Consider the following 22,813-nt stretch of genomic DNA (forward strand, 5'->3'; position numbering starts at 1 on the left):
GGGGTTTCACCCTGTTGGTCAGTCTGGTCTTAAACTCCCGACCTCAGGTGATCCACCCGCCTTGGCCTCCAAAGTGCTTGGATTACAGGCATGAGCCACAACGCCCGGCCAGTAAATGATAAACTTTTAACAAATTACAGAGGGTTTCAAATTTAATTGCATCACTTAAAACTTTCTTCAGTGAGAGAAATGGGTAGAGTTGGGGTTCTCGGCAGTGTGGGGGGCATTACTCCTAGCGGCAGTGACTCATGGGGGTGGTTCAACATGAGCACAGAATTAGAAAGATGAAACAGAACGAGGCCTCAAAATGAGAGCTCCTGTGAGGTTATAGTTTAGTGAAATGGAATTCCTTGGCTTCACCAGTCAGCAGTAATGATCTGGGGCAGGTGACTCAGGATTGCTGGCTCACTTGTATGTCATAGGGAGGACAAAGATGAGTAAGTTTGCTCAACATAGACAAGGCAAAATGGCATTGTTGGGTTTGTGGGTTTTTTTTTTTTTTTAATTCACTAGCATTAAATATCTCTTTTATTGCTCTCTCTGCTGGGTGCTTTTCTTGTTGACATATTCTGAATTCGTTGCATATTCTGGGAAGTGGTCCAGTGAGACTCAATTTTTGGCATCATCTTATTTGTTGACATTGCTGAGTGTTGTCCAACTATAAGGCCACGTTGCTATAACTAGGCCTCAGTCAAGAATGGAAACTTCAAAAATTGACTAGTATAATTCTGGAGGCAATTTAACATTTTTGTGAGGTACTTTCTTAAACTAGCCAGTGTCTACAATTCATAAGCTTTTCAGGTACACAGATCTTTATGAGAGATCACAGCATAATCATTAACCCAGACTTGCCTAGGTTAAAATTCTGTCCCTACTATTTGTTAGGTACATATCCTCAGGCAAGTTACCTGACCACTCTCCCACATCTCCCGTAAAAAGGGTGTAATAATGGTAATATTAGTGTTAGTGCTTATCTCCCAAAGTTACTTGTGAGGATTCAGAGCTAGCACATTTGAAGTGTTAGAATACGACATGTGGAGTCGCAAGTGCTCCCTGTCTTCACTGTAAAAGATACTCTGACTGAGTGAGAAAACAAACAAGGGAACAAAGAAAATGGACATAGTCATCTAAGTGAAGATGCCCTTAATTACTTTTATGTTCCGTTATATAGTAGTTTCTTAACTGTTGGCACAGTATTATTCCGGGACATGGTTTGTGCCCTCTTAGGGCTCAGGATTTTTCAGTTCCAACCCACTACTCCTCATGAAGTTCAGAGACTTCTTTCCTTGAGGTCTGTTTCCTTTCCAGCCTCATTTCTCCTACTTAAGCTCTACGTGTTCTCTATCCTCCAGACAAATTGTACCAAACTGTACTACTCTCTGTTTTCTGAACACAACAAATTGTAGAATTTCACACTCTCTAAATCTTTTGTAAATCAACTATTTTACAACAAAAAGAGCCAGCTGTGGTGGTGCTAGCCTGCAGTCCCAGCTACTCAGGAGTCTTGAGACAGGAGGATTGCCTGAGCCCAGGAGTTTGAGGTTATAGTGAGCTATGATCATGCCATTGCAATTTTGGCCTGGGCAACAGAGACCACCTCTAAAACAAAACAAAACAAAACAAAACAAAAAGAGATACCTTAATTATGCAGCTAAGTAAAATAGCCATATTTGGGAAAGGTAAAGTGTGGAAAAATGCCTTTTTTTTTTTTTTTTTTTTTTTTTTTTTTTTTTAATTTGGTTTTTTTTTTTTTTTTTTTTTTTTTTTTTTTGAGCCCAAGTCTCACTCTGTCACCCTGGCTGGAGTACAGTGGCATGATCTGAGCTCACTACATCCTTCACCTCCCAGGTTCAAGCAATTCTTCTGCCTCAGCTTCCCAAGTAGCTGGAATTACAGATGAGCACCACCATGCCTAGCTAATTTTTGTAGTTTTGGTAGAGACAGGCTTTCACCATGTTGCCCAAGCTGGTCTTGAACTCCTGACCTCAAATTATCTGCCCACCTCGACCACCTAAAGTTCTGGCATTACAGGCATGACTTTTTAATACCTCTGGTATATGATGGCAGTGAGACAAATTAGAAACTAGTTTATTCATTGTATGAATGAATTTCCCAGAGGTTTTTTAAAGATCTAAATACAAGCATTGCTTTTTTTTGTTTTGAGACAGTCTCACTCTGTGGTCCAGACTGGGTGCAGTAGTGCAATCTTGGCTCACTGCAACCTCTGCCACCTGGGTTCAAGCAATTCTCCTGCCTCAGCCTCCCGAGCAGCTGGGATTCCAGGTGCCTGCCACCGCTCCCAGCTAATTTTTGTAGTTTTAATAGAGATGGGGTTTCACCATGTTGGCCAGGCTGGTCTTGAACTCCTGACCTCGTGATTCACCCACCTTGGCCTCCCAAAGTGCTGGGATTACAAGCGTGAGCCACTGTGCCCAGCAAGCATTGCTTTTAACAGTACCATATTGCACAAGAGTAACTTCAGGGAATGAATGTTCCATAAGTTCCAAAAACTAATTGCAATGTTACATCTATGTCCAAAATTACTAAACTCATCAGGCAGTAAGTAGAGTATTCCTTATTAATTAGATCCAAGATTCCTTGCATCCTTTATGGGATCTTCAAAGAGGGCCAGTGTCAGTCATAGGTAATCAAAAGCATTGGCTCCCACCGCTTCTACCTCTACCAGTTGCCACTGGCAGATACATAAATGGCGGTCATGTTCTCATCCTTTCAAGGACTTGAGAGACTATAGTCCCAGTGTGTAGGTTATTTATGCCTTTTTCTTCTCTGGCATACACAGTTGTCACTGCTTTCACCTGCAGGGGCTCAGATATACTCTGTACCTCTTCTTCGTCTACCTTTGTCCATAGGAATGGTGACAAGTGAGGGCACAGGAAATGTATTTTCTAGACATAATGCTGGGCTCTTCACATGCCATCTCATTAATCGTAACCGTCTCCCGAGGTAGGTGATGACACCCTGTTTCATAGAAGAAACAGAAATTTCTCTCATCTTGGTCCGAATGCTGCTTTGTGTTGCCATCTACTCCTGAAGTCCCGGCCTGCTAGAGGCATGCTGGAGGATGTTTCCAGCATGGAAAGTGGGCTACCCAGCTGCCTGGAGCTGCTAGTGTACCTGGTAGGCACAACCAAATTAAAGTTTTTTGGCATCATAAGGACCTGCTTGGAGATTTCACTGTTGGTTCTTCCCTAGATTCTTCCCTAGATTGAACAGTGGCAAGGAGCAAGAAGGTTCCAGATCACATTCAAGCACCATCATGGTTACTACTCCAGTGTTACATACCTGTGGATTAGAAATGGATTACAATTCAAGCAAAATCTACCTTGGCTGAAATCTTTTTTTAAAATTTGGGTTTTTTGTGCAATGCCACTTTATTTTTTATTTTGTTTTTAATTGACACCTAGTAACTGTACATACTTACGGGGTTCAGTGCGACATTTTGATACATTTATACATTATGTAATGATCAAATTAGAATATTTAGCACATCTATCAATATTTACCCACCTTATTATCTTTGTGGTAAAAACATTTAAAATCCTCTCTTCCAGCTATTTTGAAATATGTATTTCATAATATATATATTATATATATATTTCATACTTGAAATATATATAAGTATATATATGAATATTTCAAAGTAGCTGGAAGAGAGGATTTTATATATATATATATATATATATATATATAATTTATATATATGTAAGTGTTTTTTGAGATAGGGTCTCATTTTGTTGTTCAGGCTGATTTGCAGTGGCACGATCATGGCTCACTCACAGCAGCCTTAACCTCCTGGGCTCATGTGATCCTCCTGCCCTAGCCTCTTAAGTAGTTAGGACTGCAGGCACATGCCACCACACGTAGCTAGTTTTTAAATTGTTTATAGAGATCTGGTCTCACCATGTTGCCCAGGCTCGTCTCAAACTCCTGGGCTCAAGTAATCTGCCTGCCCCAGCCTCCCACACTGCTAGAATTGCAGGCATGGCCCACCATACCCTGTCTGAAATATTAAATATTATTAACCATAGTCATTCTCCTGTGCAATAAAACACCAAGACTTATTTCCCTATTGAACTGTTGTTCAGTTTCTCCCCATGCCCCCTCTTCTCTACCCTCCAAGGCCTCTGGTAGGTACTACTATTCTACGCTATGCTTCTGTGAGATTAACTTTTTTAGATTCCACATATGAGTGAGAACATATAGTATTTGTCTTTTTGTACATGGCTTAATATCCTTCAGTTTCATTGTTTTGCCACAAAAGACAGGATTTTTTTTTTTAATGGCTAAATAGTACTACATTGTATATATATTCCACATTTTCTTTCTCCTTTCATTGATTGATGGCCATTTAGGTTGATTCTGTATCTTGACTATTGTGAATAGTGCTGCAATAAGCATGGGATTGCAGATATCTCTTTGAAATCCTCATTTCATTTCCTTTGGATAAATACCCAGTAGTGGGATTGCTGGATCATATGGTAGTTGTATTTTTAATGTTTTAAGGAACCTTTGTACTGTTTTCCAAAATGGCTGTACTATATTCCACCAGCCATGTACAAGAGTTCCCCTTTCTCCATATTCATGCAAGCATTTATTTTTTGTGTTTTTGATAATAGTCATTCTAATTAGGGCGTGGTGATATCTCAGTGTGGTATTGGTTTGCATTATTCCGCTGATTAGTGATATTGACCATTTTCTCTTACATCTGTTGGCTTTTTGTATGTCTTTTAAGAAATGGCTATTCAGGTCTTTTGCCTATTTTTTAATTGGATTATTTGTGTTTTCTGCCATTGAATTTTGTTTGAGTTTCTTACATATAGATATTACCCTCTGTCAAATGGATAGTTTGCAGATATTTTCTTCCATTCTGTAGATTATCTCTTCAGTCTGTTGATCACTTCCTTTGCTATGCAGAAGCTTTTTAGTTTGATATAATCCCATTTGTCTGTTTTTGCTTTTGAGGTCTTATACAAAAGTCCCTTCCCTTACCCAGACCAATGTCCTAAAGTGTTTTCTCTGTCTTTTCTTCTAGTACTTAATATTTGTTTGGGGTCCTTATATTTAAGTCTTTAGTCCCCCTGGTGAGAGATAAGGGTCTAGTTTCATTCTTAGACATCTAGATATCCAGTGTTCCCAACATCATTTATCAAAGAGACTGGTCTTCGCCAGTGTATATTCTTGGGGTCTTTCTCAAAAATAAATTGGCTGTAAATATGTGGATTTATTTCCATGCTCTCTTTTCTGTTTTATTGGTCTTTATATCTTTTTTTATAACAGTAGCATGCTGTTTTGATTACTATAGCTTTGCGGTATATTTTGAGGTCAGGCAGTGTGATGCCCCAGCTTGGTTCTTTTTGCTCAAAACTGCTTTGGTTTTTGGGGTCTTTTATGATTCCATAAAAATTTTGGGATTATTTCTTCTGTTTCTATGAAGAAAGTCATTGCTATTTTCATTGGATTGCATTGAATCTGTAGATCACTTTATGTAGTATGGACATTTTAACAGTATCAATTTTAATCCATGAACATAGGCTATCTTTCCATTTATTTATATCCTCTTCAATTTTTTCCATTAATGTTTTATAATTTTCATTATAGAGATGTTTCACCTCCTTGGTTAAATTTATTCCTAGGCAGTTTTTTTAAATGGAATTGCTTTCTTGATTTTTTTTTTCAGATAGTTTACTAATGTTGTATGAAAATGCTACTGATTTTTATTTGTTGATTTTGTATCCTGCAACTTTACTGAATTTGTTTATTAGTTTAATAGTTTTTTGGTAAAGTCTATAGGGTTTTTCTATATGTATAAGATTATGTCTTCTGTAAACAGAGACAATTTGATTTCCTCCTTTCCAATTTTAATACCCTTTCTCTTTCTCTTGCCTAATTGCTCTAGCTAGGAATTAAAGTATTAGGCTGAATAAAAGTATTGAAAGTGGTCATCCTTGTCTTGTTCCAGATCTTAAGAGGAAAAGCTTTCAACTTTTTCATGGTCAGTATGATGTTAACTATGGGTTTGTCATATGTGGCTTTGTGTTGAGGCACAATTTCTTCCATACCTAATTTGTTGAGAGTTTTTATCATGAAGGTAGATAGGTTGGTTGGTTGGTTCGTTGGTTGGCTGATTGAGTGATTGAGACAGAGTCTTGCTGTCACCCAGGCTGGAGTTCAGTGGCACAATCTCAGCTCACTGCAACCTCCACCTCCTGGGTTCAAGCGATTCTCATGCCTTGGCCACCCAAGTGGCTGGGATTGCAGGTGTGCACCACCACACCCAGCTAATTTTTGTATTTTTAGTAGAGATGGGGTTTCACCATGTTGGCCAGACTGGTCTCGAACAACTAACCTCAAGTGATTCACCCACCTTGGCCTCCCAAAGTGCTGAGATTACAGGCGTGAGCCACCATGCCTGGCCAGTATGTTGAATTTTATCAAATTTTTTTCTGCATCTGTTGAAATGATTGTATGGTTCTTGTCCTTGATCCTGTTGATGGGATAGATTATGTTTATTGATTTGCCTGTGTTGAACCATCCTTTCATCCCTTGGATGAATCCCACTTGGTTATGGTAAATGATGTTTTTAATGTATTGTTGAATTCCATTTGCTATTATTTCATTGAGGATTTTTGCATCTGTTCATCAAGAATATTGGTCTGTGGTTTTCTTTTTTGTTGTGTCCTTGGCTGGTTTTAGTATCTGGGTAATGCTGGCCTTATAGAATGATTTTGGAAGATTTCTCTCTTCAATTTTTTATATAGTGTGAATAGTGTGAGAAGAATTAGTATTATTTAAATATTTGGTAGAATTCAGCCATGAAGCCATCAGGTCTTGGGCTTTTCTTCAATGGGAGGCTTTTTATTACTGATGCAATCTCATTCTTTACTGGTCAGTTTAGGTTTTCTGTTTCTTCATGGTTCAGCTTTGATAGTTTGTATATGTTCAGGAATTTAGCCAATTCCTCTAGGCTTTCCAATTTGTTGGCATACGGTTGTTTATAATAGTCTCTTATGATACTTTGTATTTTTGTGGTATTAGTAGTAATGTCTCCTTTTTTATCTCTGATTTGGTCTCTTTTTTTCTTAGTCTGCTATAGATTTGTTGATTTTGTTTAGTCACTTTGTTTCTGTTCTTCTGGCCTTTATTACTTTCTTTGTTCTGCTATTTTGGGGTATAGTTTATTGTTTTCTAGTACCTTGAGATACATCAGGTTATTTGAGATCTTTCTACTTTTTTTCTTTTTGAGACAGAGTTTCACTCTGACCTCTAGGCTAGATTGCAGTGGCACAGTCTTGGCTTACTGTAACCTCTGCCCCCTGGGTTCAAGCGATTCTTATGCCTCAGCCTCCCGAATAGCTGGGATTACAGGTTTGCGCCATCAAACCTGGCTAATTTTGGTATTTTTAGTAGAGACCACCTTTGGCCATGTTAGCCAGGGTGATCTTGAACTCTTGGCCTCAAGTGATCTGCCTGCCTCAGCCTCCCGAAGTGCTGGGATTATAGGCATGAGCCACTGCACCTGGCAGTCTTTCTACTTTTTTGACGTTTATTGCTGTAAACTTTACTCTTAGAACTTCTTTTGCCATATCCATAGGTTTGGGTATGTTGTGTTTCCATTTTCGTTTTTCTGAAGAAATTTTTTAATTTTTTAATTGCCCTGTTCAGGAGCATGTGTAGTTTTCAAAGTTCCTGCTGTTACTGAATTCTAGTTTTATTCCGTTGTGGTCAGGAAAGATACTTGATATTACTTTGATTTTTTTTTTGAGATAGAGTTTTGCTCTTGTTGCCCAGGCTGGAGTGCAATGGTGCAGTCTCCGCTCACTGCAACCTCCGCCTCCTGAGTTCAAGTGATTCTCTGCCTCAGCCTCCCGAGTATCTGGGATTACAGGTGCCTGCCACCGCGCCTGGCTCATTTTTATATTTTTAGTAGAGACGGAGTTTCACCATGTTGGGCAAGCTGGTCTCAAACTCCTGTCCTCGGATGATCCTCCTGCCTCAGCCTCCCAGAGTGCTTGGATTACAGGTGGGAGTCCCCTGCCTGGCATGATTTTGATTTTTTTCTTTTTTAAATTTGTTGAGACTTGTTTTGTGGCCTAACATATGGTCCATTGTGGAGAGTGTTCCATATGCTGATGAGAAGAATGTGTATTCTGTGGCTGTTGGAGGGAATGTTCTGTAAGTGTGTGTAAGGTACTTTTGGCCCAGAGTGCAGTTTAAATCCAATGTTTCCTTACTGATTTTCTGTCTGGCTGATCTGTCCATTGCTGAAAGTGGGATGTACCATTCTCCTATTATTATTGTATTGCAGTCCGTGTCTTCCTTTAGGTCTAATAGTATTTGCTTTATATATTTGTGTGCAGTATAATATTGGGTGCCTAGACATTTAAAATCGTTGCATCTCTTACTGAATTGACCCCTTTGACCTTTGTTTCTTTTTTATGGTTTTTGACGTAAAGCCTATTTTATCAAAATGCAGCTACTCCTCTTCCTTTTTTGGTTTTAATTTGCATGGAATATCATTTCTCATCCCTTCACTTTCAGTCTTAGTATGTCCTTTCAGGTGAAGTGAGTCTCTTGTAGGCAACACAGAGTTGGATTTTGTTTATTGTTTTTTCATCTGTTTAGTCACTATATCTTTTCATTGGAGAATTTAATCTATTTACATTGAAGGGTATTACTGATAGATAAGGACTTACTCCTGCCATTTTGTTAATTGTTTTCTGTTTGCTTTGCATATTCTTTATTCCTTTCTTTCTCTCTTATTGTTTACCTTTGTGGTTTGGTGATTTTTCTAGTGATAAGGTTTGATTTATTTCTCTTTCTCATTTGCGTATCTGCTGTAGTTACTTTTTTGTGGTTACTGTGGGTTTACATTAAACATCTTATAGTTATGATAGAGTGTTTTAAGCTGATAATAACCTTGATCTCATAAAATATTTTTGACTTTTACCCTTCCCCCACAACTTATAATTTTGTTGATTAATTTATATCTTTTTATATTGCGTGGTCCTTAACAACTTTTAGCTATAGTTACCATTAACCATTTTTTAGTTTTAACCTTAATAATGGAGATTTGCAAGATTATATTCCACAGTTATAGCAATGGAGTTTTCTGAATTTGGTAATTAATTTACCTCTTTTAGTGAGATTATATTTTCGTATGTTTTCATGATAGTAATTATACTTTTGCTTTCAGTCGAAGCAACCCCCATAAGAATTTCTTGTAAGGCTAGTCTAGTGGTAATAAATTCTTGCAGCTTTTGCTTGTCTGGGAAACACTTCATTTTTCTTTCATTTCTGAAAGATAGCTTTGCTAGTAGTTTTTATCTTTCAGCACTTTGAATATATTATCCCATTCTCTACAGGCCATTTCTTTCTTGGCATGTACAGGTTTTCTGAGAAATCTGTTGATAGAAACCTGCTGGGTTCCCTTACACGTGACTTGATCCTTTTCTCTTACTGCTTTTAGAATTCTCTATATCTGACTTTGAATGGCTTTATTATAATGTACCTCGGAGAGAGGACCTCTTTGCATTGAGTGTGTTTAGTGTCCTGTTAGTTTCATGGATTTGATACCCATATTAAAATCGTATCACTATGACTGATATTTGACTGTGGTCCTAGATTGTCTCAAATAGGTAACAGTTCATGAGATTTTATTAAGATTATTATATGCTACTGTATACTGATGTACATAATATCAAATGCTTTATTATAAAATTTTAAATTAAAATAAGCATAGTTGTGAGCTACAGTATAGCAATGTGCTTTTTTCTTTTTCACTCATCTTTTAGCATCATTGGGTTTTCTTAACCTGAATATAGGATTTTAATTCGTACATTATTTTTATATAAGGAAAATAAATTTTTACTGTTTGTTTGTTTTTCATTTCTCTTCCCTCCCTAGAAACAATGGAAAGAACTTTCTAAGGAAGACTTATCTCCTGCTTTTGATCATTCACCAAACAAAATAACAACTGAAAAATACAATGGAAACAGAATAGGTCTAGAAGAAGAAAAACTGACAGGTGACCGATGTACAGGACTTTCCTCTAAAATGCAAGATACAATGGAGGAGAACAGTGAGAGGTAAGCTTTCTATAAATACATGCTGAAAGATGAGGCTTTTTTATTTTAAAAATAAATTATATGGGGCCAGGTGCCATAGGATTTCAGGTAGGTAATTTTTATGTTAGGAGAATACGATCACACCTGTAATCCCAACACTTTGGGAGGCTGTGACGGGAAGATCGCTTGAGTCTAGGAGTTTGAGACCAGCCTGGGCAACATGGTAAGACCTTATCTCTACAAAAAAAATAAACAAAGCTAGGCAGGTGTGGTGATGCGAGTCTGAGGTTCCAGCCACTCCAGAGACTGAAGTGGAAGGATTGCTTGAGCTGGAGAGGTCAAGGCTGCAGTAAGCTGAGATAGCACCACTGCACTCCCACCTAGGTGACAAAGCAAGACCCTGTCTCAAAAATAATTAATAAATTAATTATGTGGATATGAAATAATATAGGCCCTTAATTTATTGAATTAATGTAACCTTTTTTTTTCCTCTGTCACCCATGCTGGAGTGCAGTGGCACAATCTCAGCTCACTGCTCCACCTCCTGGGTTCAAGTTATTCTCCTTTCTCAGCCTCCTGAGTAGCTGGGAATACAGGCATGTGCCACCACACTTGGCTAATTTTTGTATTTCTAGTAGAGGTAGGATTTCGCCATGTTGGCCAAGCTGGTCTTGAACTCCTGACCTCAGGTGATGCACCCACCTTGGCCTCCCAAAGTGCTGGAATTACAGGCGTGAGCCACCATGCCTGGCCAAATTAATATAACCTTTATTTCTTACCTGAGGGTATTTAGGTAGTATATGATGAATGATGACACAGGTGTTCTCAAGGAGCTTTCAGTTGTATAAAAAGCCTATACTTATAAACAGAACTAGTTCGAAAACCCTTTAAAATAATCATGATTGAGTGCAAAAGTTAATCCAAGTAGGTGCTAAAATATATGTATGGTACAGAAAATAAGTAGTATGAATACCTGCCATTTGTACAGATACAGAGTTTTTGTAATATAGTTATAATGTAACCAATAATATGCCTTTAATAAAACATTTAAATATGTAAGCTTAATTCCATTACTGGAGGAAGAAAAAGGCGTTTTTTTAAAAATCCATATGAATGTGCCATCTATTCAGAATTTTAAGTTACAACTACATTTTTAGGACTGTCTCTCACACATTACGAAGCTGGTAACCTGATAATGAGTCACTTAGCAAAGTGAATGAGCTTTTTGTTTCCTCTCTCCTGCATCTCTGAATAACTTTTCTTCTTTTCTTTTTGCAAAACATACTTATTGTGGGGAATTTCATCTTGTGGTTATATTTGTTAGATTGGAGTGAAAATAGTTATGGTCTGCCATACATTATAGCTTCACTGCTCTATTTTCCTAATATAAAAATTAAATACCTGAAATTTTATAAATACTAACATATTCCAATATATATTACATGTGATATTATAGTGAAAGAGTTTGTTATGGCTTAGCAATGTTATTCCTAATTTTTGACCTCAGTAGTTTTATTTTTTATTTATTTATTTTGAGACGGATTTTCACTCTTGTTGCCCATGCTGGAGTGCAATGGAGCGATATCAGCTCACCGCAGCCTCTGCCTCCTAGGTTCAAGCCATTCCCCTGCCTGAGCCTCCTGAGTTCCTGGGATCACAGGCATGCACCACCACACCCAACTAATTTTTTGTATTTTTTAGTAGAGACGGTTTCTCCATGTTAGTCAGGCTGGTCTCGAACTCCCGACCTAAGGTGCTCTGCCTGCCTCGGCCTCCCAAAGTGCTGGGATTACAGGCATGAGCCACTGCGCCCAGCCCAGTAGTTTTAGACTACGACAGAAAGCATAATGTTTTTTCTGGTTCCTTTTTTCATCTTAAATAGAATACCTTTAAATCAAGACATAATGGTTTTAAATTACCTTAGCCTTTTCAGCATTTAGACTTTTAGATTCTTAGTGTTATTGTCTTTTCCCCCCTTTTATCTAGTACTATCTGCAGAATTAAATGAAAAATGGCTTGATGACTGAAATGGTATTCTTAGTATTTCACAAGTGTTGAGTTTGAATCCATGAAGATTCAGACCAACCATATTAACAGTCTCAATGACTTAAATCACTCATCCAAGCTTGGCAATACAGAGGAGACTAGTAGAACCACCCAGGAGTTATAGAATGATTGCAAAAGGCTATTTTATGGGATCTTTGTGTGTGTGTGTGTGTGTGTGTGTGTGTGTGTGTGTTTGTGCCTGTACATGTTGTACATGTTTTCGCATGTGGTGGTGGTGGTGGTGGTTTCTTCTTTCTCTTTTTTCATTTTCTGTCTGATGAGACCGGTGCATATTTGCAAGCAGAGGAGTCCCAACAGAAAAGTCAGGATTCTAAGCTGAGAAGACTGATTGTAAGAACAAGGTTACAAAAACAGAGAAGAGGAGGCTGGGCACAGTGGCTCACACCTGTAACCTCAGCACTTTGAGAAGCCAAGGCATGTGGATCGCTTGAGGTCAGGAGTTAGAGACGAGCCTGGCCAACATGGCAAAACACTGTCTCTGCTGAAAGTACAAAAATTAGCTGGGCATGCTGGCGCATGCCTGTTTTCCCAACTACTTGGGAGGCTGAGGTGGGAGAATCACTTGAACCCAGGGGGTTGGAGTGAGCCGAGATCACACTTTCTTGTATTCATTTTCATTGTTGAATATACTCCAAAGCAGTGTTTTTCAAATTGAAGGTTGAATCCCATAGTTGTTAAGTTGATTGGATTATAAACCTTTTTTAAAGAAGAAAATAGAGTAAAAGAGAAATTATCCGCATATCACAAATAGTAACTGAATTTAACAGATGCTGGCAAGGTTGTAGAGAAAAAGAAATGCTTATACACTGTTGGTGGGAGTTGAAATTAGTTCAACTGTTGTGGAAGACATCGTGGGGATTCCTCAAAGAACTACAAACAAATACCATTCAACCCAGCAATCTCATTACTGGGTATATACCAAAAGGAATATAAATTATTGTACTGTAAAGACACATGCACTCATATGTTCACTGCAGCACTGTTCACCATAGCAAAGACATGGAATCAACCTAAATGTCCACCAGTGATAGACCTCATAAAGAAAATGTAGTACATACACACTTTGGAATACTATGAAGTCATAATAAAGAATGAGATCATGTCCTTTGTAGGGACTTGGATGGAGCTGGAGGCCATTAATCCTTAGCAAACTAATGCAGGAACAGAAAACCAAATACCACATGTTTTCACTTAGAAGTGAGAGCTAAATGATGAGAACACATGGACACAGAGAGGGGAACAACACATGCTAGGGCCTATCAGAGGATGGAGGGTGGGAGGAGGGGGACAGTTAGGAAAAATAACTGATGGATACTAGGCTTAATACCTGGGTGATGAAATAATATGTGCAACAAACCCCCATGACACAAGTTTCAAACTTATGTAACAAGCCTGCACATGTACGTACCCCAAACTTAAAGTAAAAAAAGAATTTTCAACCTGCTTTTATGTGTATGTATGTGTGATGTATAAATTCCATATATTTACATATATATTGTATACATAATGTCAGTGTGTGTGTGAGATTGCTCTCGTGATGCTATTTCTTACTCTAGGTTACAGTCTGAGTTTGAAAAGCCAGTATTCTCAATTATATGTAGTACAACCCAGAAACTCAGATCACTGAGAGTGAGAAACAACTTGAACACATGAGAAGTCTGGGGCAGGCACAGTGGCTCATACCTGTAATTCCAACACTCAGGCTGAAGCAGATGAATCACTTGAGCCTGGCAGTTCAAGACCAGCCTGAGCAACATGGCAAACCCCATCTCTACAAAAAATACAAAAATTAGCCAAATGTATTGGCCCATGCAAAATCTCAGCTATTAGGGAGGCTGAGGTGGGAGGATTGCTTGAGCCCAAGAGGTTGAGGCTGCAGGGAGCCATGATCACACCACATGATCTTCCATGGCCAAGGGTCCACAGGAGGCATTCACATTGGTTAATGGCCTAAATTGCATAAATATATGGGAAAACTGGGCAGGTCCCACTTGGTAAGTCATTACACAGGCATAATTTCCTTAGGCCCAACTAGGGAAGACAGGATTTTATTTTAGCACAAATTGAGAGTAGTCTGTCTTTCTCTGGAATTGTGTTCTTAAATTAGATAAAGTCATGTCTTGGTATTTGTCTTTAGTCCATTCCTGAATTATATAGTACACTTTTGGAAAACAAGAACCTCTGTTCCATTCTTTTAAATGAGAAAAATAGGGTGTTCTCAGCCCAACCAGAAACCATAACCAGTTCCCTCAAATATAGTACAAAACCTTTTAAACTGTATAGCATTTAAAACATGAATTAAATCATATAAGACTTAATGGACTCATTATTGGGCTTATATGGTAAATGACAAAATACTAGATACAAATTATAATTGCCTTCTATACCACAGTGAAAATTTTTTAAAAAATGAAATAATATGTTAAAGATTATATCTAAATTGGAACCTTGTTAACGATACCCCCAGGCTCCTGTGAAAAGCTAATAAAAGGACCATGGAAGGCTAACCCCCCTCTCTATTTTTATACATATTTTGCCTACACTTGAACACAAACGTTTTCACTAGTAGGTACATGCATATTTGTGATGCTGAATTTTCAATTCAGAGAGTGAATTCTGGGTAAGAATTTTTGCAAGTCATCATAGCAAATATTTTCAGATGGAGTTTTAGACAGCCAGGGATACCTTTATATATAATAACAAAAAGTGGAAAAGACATGAGAAAGCACAATAAGATGTACAAAGATAGCAAAACACAGTCCATCCTTAAGTTGCAGAATATATTATAAAGATAGAACAGGTACCCAAGTTAGCACATTATTAGTAAATTATACATTACTTACTGCAAATTAAATGCCATAGGAATAGAAGGGCTAGAGTGGGTGGAGCAAGGAGAATTGAAGAACAGAATTGAAATGAGAGGACAGGAGAGAAGGGAAGGTTTCTATTTTAGTGGGGAACAAATTTGGAGAACAGCAAAAAATGGCAAGAACAAAGTTCTGCATAGTAGGAGAATATTGGCAAGAGCTTGCATGGACATGTGTTCTCAGTTCTCTTGAGTACATATCTAGGAGTGGAATTGCTGGGTCATATGGTAGCGCTATGTTTAACTTTTTGAGGAGCTGTCAAACTTTTCTACAGCAGCTGAACCATTTTACATTTCCACTAACAATCTCTTGGGTAGAGAAGGTTCCAGCATACCAAAAAGTATAACAGTGATTAAATATTCTGATACATAGTTCAATTCAGATTTCTCTTGTTGTCTAAAAGGTTCACCATATAGCTTTTTAAATAGTTTTATGGAGATAAATTTACATACCATAGTTTACTCTCATTCAAAGTTTACAGTTCAGTGAATTTTAATATATTTACCAAATTGTGTAGCTGGTACCACATTCTAATTTTAGAACATTTTTCTGATCCCAACTTCTGTGGCTATTTAAAAAAATATATTTCAAGAGGCCAGGCACATTGGCGCACACCTGTAATTCTAGCACTTTGGGAGGCCGAGGCGGGCGGATCACGAGGTCAAGAGATGGAGACCATCCTGGCCAACATGGCAAAACCATGTCTCTACTAAAAAATACAAAAATTAGCTGGGCATGGTGGCTAGTGCCTGTAGTCCCAGCTACTCAGGAGGCTGAGGCAGGAGAACTGCTTGAACCTGGGAGGTGGTGGTTGCAGTGAGCCGAGATCGCACTACTGCACTTCAGCATGGCGCCTGGTGACAGAGCGAGACTCTGTCTCAAAAAAAAAAATATTTCAAGATTAATCAAGGATCGATATTGTATTTGGTTGATGTGATTCTTTGGTCTCTTTTAATCTGGAACTATTCCCTACCTTTTTCTTCCTTGCTTGACATTTGTATTTTTGAAGTTTCTATACCAGTTATCTTTTAGAATGCCCCATACAATGCATTTGTTTAATTATTGTTTATCATAGTTAAATTCAGATTAAACATTTTGGCCAGGAAAAAGGTAGTCTCAATGTAGGAGACATTGAAGAGGAATTTGAGATTTTTAAGCACCATTGTGCACTAGGCCCTGTAACCAAAAAGAAAAAATTCTTTAAATCAAGCTATATGTCTAGGAGTATGCTCTAGAAAAATTACCATGTCAGTAATGTTTAATTTGAGGTCGGGGAAGCTGGTTAAACTTTTGCTGTAATACAGAAAAGTAAAAAGAGGGGATGGAAGAAATATAACCTATATGTTGCCATTGGCTGTTTTTTGTGGGGTTTTTTGTTCATTGGTTGGTTAGTTGGTTTGCTGGTTTGTCGAGAGGCAAGATCTTGCTGTGTCTCACAAGCTGGACTTGATCCTCCTGAGTAGCTGAGTGGCATTATTATTTATACAGAACAAAGACCAAGTATCTTGGGAGTTGGAGAGCTTCCATTGAAACATAATTTCTGAGATCAGGTGCTGTGGCTCATGCCTGTAATCCCAGCACTTTGGGAAGCTGAGGCAGGCGGATCACTTGAGATCAGGAGTTCGAGACCAGCCTGGTCAACATGGGAAAACTTTGTTTTTACTAAAAATACAAAAAATTAGCCAGGCATGATAGTGCATGTCTATAATCTCAGCTACTTGGGAGGCTGAGGCAGGAGAATCACCTGAACCCAGAAGGCAGAGGAGGTTGCAGTGAGCCAAGATTGCACCACTGCACTCCAAGATTGCCCACCCTGGGCAACAGAGCAAGACTCCGTCTCAAAAAAAAAAAAAAAAAAAATTGAGACTTTAACCCTCATTATTCCAGTGTTCAAGTAGGGTAAAACCTATGTAGTTGTGTATGGTTTTATTTGCACCTAGATCCTCTGTGTGAGTACTTAAGTCCTGCTCTCTGTGCACTTCCTTTTACTTGTTTTTATTTATTCATAGTGCTCTACGGAAGCGTATTCGAGAGGACAGAAAGGCCACCACAGCTCAGAAGGTGCAGCAGATGAAACAGAGGCTAAATGAGAATGAACGAAAAAGAAAAAGGTGGTTATATTGGCAACCTATTCTCACTAAGATGGGGTTTGTGTCAGTCATTTTGGTTGGCGCTTTTGTTGGCTGGACACTGTTTTTTCAGCAAAATGCTCTATAAATAAACAATTAATTTTGCCCAGCAAGCTTCTGCACTAGTAGCTGACAGTGCTACATTAATCATAGAGGTTTGTTTGCAAATGCCTCATATCCCAAAAATGGTGCAGTAGAATAAACATCAGCCAGATAAGTGATATTTACAGTCACAAGCCCAACATCTCAGGACTCTTCACTGCAGGTTCCTCTGAAACCCAAACTGTAAATGGCTGTCTAAAATAAAGACATTCATGTTTGTTAAAAACTGGTAAATTCTGCAACTGTATTCATACATGTCAAATACAGTATTTCACCTGACCAACATTGAGAAATCCTTTATCACAGGATTTGTTTTTGGAGGCTATCTGGATTTTAACTTGCACTTGATATAAGCAATAAATATTATGGTTTTATCTACGTTATTAATGGAAAGAAAATGACATTTAATGTGTGTAATGTATAATGTACTGTTGACATGGGCATCAACACTTTATATTCTTAACCATTTCAGGGTAAATATATTTTATAAGTATCTATTTAATCGTACTTTTGTAGTTAACTGTACTTTTTAAAAGCTCAAGTTGAAAAACCTGTTACATAAAAAAATAAATTGTATGTTGATTCAATTGTACTGGATACATTTTCCATTTTTCTAAAGAGAAGTTTGATATGGGCAGTTAGAAATTTCTACTATATATTGCATTTCTTTTATGTTTTACAGTTTTCCCCATTTTAAAAAGAAAAGCAAACAAAGAAACAAAAGTTTTTCCTAAAAATATCTTTGAAGGAAAATTCTCCTTACTGGGATAGTCAGGTAACAGTTGGTCAAGACATTGTAAAGAAATTGGTTTCTGTAAATCCCATTATTAATATGTTCATTTTTCATGAAAATTTCAATGTAATTACCCTAATTTATAGTTGGGGTAAATCATGATTTAGGAAGTAAAAGTAAGAAGCAGCATTTTATGATTCATGATTTCAGTTTACTAGACTGAAGTTTTGAAGTAAACATTTTTCAGGTTCTTTCTACTTCAATAAATAGTATAATGATATGCAAACCTTATATTGTCATTTCAGCTTCCTAATGAGTATTTTTTAAAGCATACTGTTTAATGAATTTAACTGCTCATTTGAGTGCTAGTTTTCTTCAGATTTCAACATTCCATTCAGTGTTTAATTTGTCTTAAACTTGAAATTGTTGTTATAAATTTAATTGCTAGGAGGCATCGGTAGCATATGATACTATGGATAGCATACATTATTTCAGTGGTTTTCAAACTATGCTAATTAGATGTCCAGGAGGGTCATCAAGAGGTTACTTTCAACCACAGCATCTCTGCCTGTCTCTTTTTATATGCCACGTAAGATTTCTGCATAAGGCTTAAGTATTTTAAAGGGGGCAGTTATCATTTTAAAACAGTTTGAAAACCACTGGTATAGATAGATATTTTGAATTGATTTGCATAGTCTCCTTGAATGTGTTACATTATGCTGAAAGCATGAAAGCAGGATGTAGGCGGTACTACATATTAAATAAGATTTCTATAACATGTGCCTGTGTCCTGATTCAGTATTACTGTGTCCTGTAACCTTGAAATGGAGAGGAGGTAAGAGGGACATTTTCTTATGTCTGTCTGCATTAAACCTGTGTTGAGGCATCCAAGACCCTTACCTTTTAGGTTGTTACTGGTTTAAAATCTCTTTCTAGTTTGCATTGGTTTGTCTTTGCTAAATACAGTATGTTACTCTGCAAGTCAAATGCAGCTAGGCCTTAGGACATTTCCAGTTGAAGCTAGCCTTGCTTTCGGTACACAGGTTAGGGCTTGAGGAAGCCAGTGCCAGGGAGGACATGCCTCGCCCCTGTGCTAGCTGAATGCGCTTCATCGGCTTACGCTTTGCTCTCTGTCCTTCTGGGTGGTGTCTGTTGCACATATTTTTAAAACCACATTCAGTGTAGTGAACACTTGTAAGGTTAGTCATCTTTCCTTCCCTGGGCAGATCCTTGAGAAGGGCGCTGACAGTGGATGCTTTAAATAGTGTTCAGTTTTTACCAGTGATAATGTATTTCACCATGCCGTGAAAACACATGACATCGTGTTGTGCCCATGGTCATCATCCTGACCTTTTATTAAATGAGGTGTGCTGGTCCAGAGACAAGCAGACATGGCTGACTTCTCTGGTAATGGCCAGAGAAAGAAAGTTGGCAATTCTAGATGGGTTCTATATCTTACAAAAGAAAAAAGAAAAAACAAACAAACTTGTTGTATCCTTAGGTCCTCATAATATTAAATATTTTCTGATTTTAACAGATTTTAAGGGTCAGATACGTAGTTTGACTTGAATGAGATAGTGCTGCTTTTTGAATAGGTTAAGAAAGAAACATTTTTAAAAAACGGGCTTTTTTATTTTCAGGAAAGTTTATAATTCATGTCTAGTTCATTTCCACTCATGTCTATTTCTGCTAATAGATTGACAGCAGCGTTTGGTTTAATGCCATGTTCTCTGGCTACACCAACAATTTCATATTCCTTTCCAGTGTTAGCCAAGTATTTGTTTTGTATTAGCCTGTGACTGATTTTTATCCATGCTTGCACATATATAGAATGTAAAAATATAATTCTGCATGTTTATCCATATAAAAATGAAAATACCCATTTTTTGCTTTCTTAAAGGGTTAAAAAAAGTAACAATAAGTACATGGAGGACTTCAGAGCAATATAAAAACCATTTTTTATGTTAGAGGAGACTTTATGCATTTGTCAGGTTTTCTGCCTCTTGGTCCTTTATCTTAGTCCATTTCATCATTGTTTTAATATTTCTACCAAGGAATGAACAAGAAAAGAGAAAGGAATTTTAAAAAAATGTGTTAATGATTTTCTTTTAATGGTATGTTTCAGCAGAATGGGTTCTGATTCTTATTATTATTTCTTCTTATTATTTTTTTTAAAGATGGGGTTTCACCATGATGGCTAGGCTGGTCTTGAACTCCTGACCTCAGGTGATCCACCCACCTCAGCCTCCAAAAGTGCTAGGATTACAGGCGTGAGCCACCGCGCCCAGCGGGTTCTGATTCTTAATATGCCCTTGTGCCTTCCTCTTTGTCTCAAACTCAGATTGGTGGTATGAATCGAAAAATATATATTGGTTTAAAAGGCAGTTTAGGATATGGAACAGTCTTCCTGAAACTGGCATTTCTCCACTGGTTTATGGTGCTGTCCATGTGTAACATATCCTAGAATTAGATAATTCTCAAAGACTGCAACTGCAGGCCAGGCGCAGTGGCTCACGCCTGTAATCCCAGCATTTTGGGAGGCTGAAGCGGGCAGATCACCTGAGGTTGGAAATTTGAGACCAGCCTGACCAACGTGGAGAAACCCGTCTCTACTCAGAATACACAATTAGCCAGGCGTGGTGGCACATGCCTATAATCCCAGCTACTCGGGAGGCTGAGGCAGGAGAATCACTTGAACCTGGAAGGTAGAGGTGGTGATGAGCCAAAATCATTGCACTCCAGCCTGGGCAACAAGAGTGAAACTGTCTCAAAAAAAAAAAAAAAAAGAAAAGAAAAGAAAGAAAGACTGCAACTGCAACTCATTTCCCTCTGAGAAAAATATCACTGACTAGATTACATTTCTAGTTCCAGACCAGAACCTGGTGGTTTTGGTTGACTATTGTGTACCATAATGAGTACCTACATTTCCAAATTGCCTGCGTGGTTCTTGTACAGATTTAAAAATCTAGTCTGCCTTTATTTTTACTTTCAGATACAGATGTTTAAAGACATTTTTGGCTGGGCACAGTGGCTCACACCTGTATTCCCAGAACTTTGGAAGACCAAGGTGGGAGGATTGCTTGGGCTCAGATGATTCTCTACTTAAAAAAAATTAGCTGGGTGTGTTGGCACATGCCTATAGTCCCAGCTACTTGGGAGGCTGAGGCAGGAGGATCTCATAAACATAGAAGTTTGAGGCTGCCGTCAGCTATGATGGAGCCATTGCACTCTAGCCTGGGCAATAGAGGAGACTTCTCTATATACGTATTTGTTTCTCTCTCTCTTTCTATATGTGTATGTGTGTGTGTGTATATATATATATATATATATATAGAGAGAGAGAGAGAGTGTATACCCACACACACACAAAGATATATAAAATAGATATAAAAGATATATTAAAGATACATATATGAAGAATTTCTTTTTAATATAGTCTATTGTGAGCCAAATGTCATTAGGCATGTGACCCATTTCTTTCCATGTTCAGGCAAGAGTTCCAGTTCTATAAACATTCATGTATGTGTTTTTTCTAACGGGTGCACATGTGGGTTCTCAGTGATGTGTAGCCAGGGCATAGATTCCTCTCAGACTATTGCAGCCTGCAGTGGGGGAGGTGTCTGAAGCCTGGCTGTGCTTGATGCGCAGTGAATAGCAGAACAAATGCATAGTAGAAATGCCTGTTCTGCATTCCCATTTATACATCAACAACTAATAAAGTCTCTTTTACTTTTAAGAAGCCCTTATTTGGCTTTGGCATATTTAGATGGTAGGGGCCTAGAATGTTATAAAGAAAATTTTGAAAAACAGAAACATAGTATTTGTCCATGATTTAAAATACCAGGCATGGTTGTCACCTGTGTGGTTTACTCTGGAGTTGACCTGGTCCGTTCATCTTTCTCCCCAGTTTGTTTGGTTTCGACTCCATTTTCCCTTGGATCTATCTTCAAAGCAGTGTCTATGGGACAGCATCACCAGGAGCCCCTAGAAGCACAGACACACTAGAAATTCCAGCTGTCTTTGTTCTAGTGAATATGTATAAGGGTAATTCGCCTTGGTGGAAAGCGGCTCAGGTTGTGTGGACTCCTCAATCCCTCCTCTACCAAGAGCTTACCAGTTCCAACACTGTACACTCAGTTGCTGTGTTCTGTGTGCCTGGTCCTAATATGGCCATTATGTTGTTCATCCAGATTTGTGAATTTAAGCTTTTTCACTCCTCTTTGGGGAGTAGTATTCAAGTAAGAACTTCTAGGAAAATAGTATGTTTGGTTATCTTTTTTCCTCTGCAGGAGGAATTTTCTGAATATTTAGGACATTCAGATCGCTCCAAGAACAGCATTGCCCAATGCTACCCACATGCTTTCTCCCAGCACTCTTCTGAGAAATGGCTGTCTCCCCTGGCACCTGGTTCTGGAAAGACTCATTATCCTTCAGGGAGGGGAGCATTTTTCCTCACTGCTCTTGCTGAGCCTTTTCTCCTGCTGTGTATGCTTTAGCCCAGCACAGAGCCATCGCCAGCTGTAAGAAGTGATGGATAGGTGTTTACTTGGTTGGTGAGGCCTTGTCTTTAATGGGTAACAATCTGACAAGGAAAACATTTCAAAGACTGACCAGGCCTGGCTTGGTAACTCACTCCTGTAATCCCAGTACTTTGGGAGCCTGAGGCTGGAGAATCATTTGAGCCCAGGAGTTCGAGACCAGCCTAAGCAACACGATGAAATCCCATCTCTATGTAACAAGAAAAAGAAAAAAGAAAAGCCCTGACCATCTCTGGGTAATCCATCAGAGTAATTAAAAGTTCAAACATTTGTTTTTGTTTTCGAGACAGAG

At 38.2% G+C, this 22,813-nt stretch overlaps 1 protein-coding gene across 6 annotated transcripts in view; it reads left to right on the forward strand.

Moving 5' to 3' along the window:
- PTPN2 (protein tyrosine phosphatase non-receptor type 2) overlaps positions 1–22,813 on the forward strand; it is a 112,588-nt gene that overhangs the window by 86,551 nt on the left and 3,224 nt on the right. For 2 of the 6 annotated variants that reach the window (XM_017498454.2, XM_037727862.1), the window contains 2 exons: positions 9,925–10,106; positions 17,029–17,130. In XM_017498454.2, coding sequence (XP_017353943.1) covers positions 9,925–10,106; positions 17,029–17,130 — 284 coding nt within the window. Of the gene's footprint in view, positions 1–9,924; positions 10,107–17,028; positions 18,760–22,813 lie in introns of those variants that run through there. The other 4 variants (XM_017498452.2, XM_037727863.1, XM_037727861.1 and 1 more) reach the window with 2 other exon arrangements.

The sequence above is a fragment of the Cebus imitator genome, unplaced genomic scaffold, assembly GCF_001604975.1.
Source record: "Cebus imitator isolate Cc_AM_T3 unplaced genomic scaffold, Cebus_imitator-1.0 Scaffold242, whole genome shotgun sequence".
NCBI lineage: Eukaryota > Metazoa > Chordata > Mammalia > Primates > Cebidae > Cebus > Cebus imitator.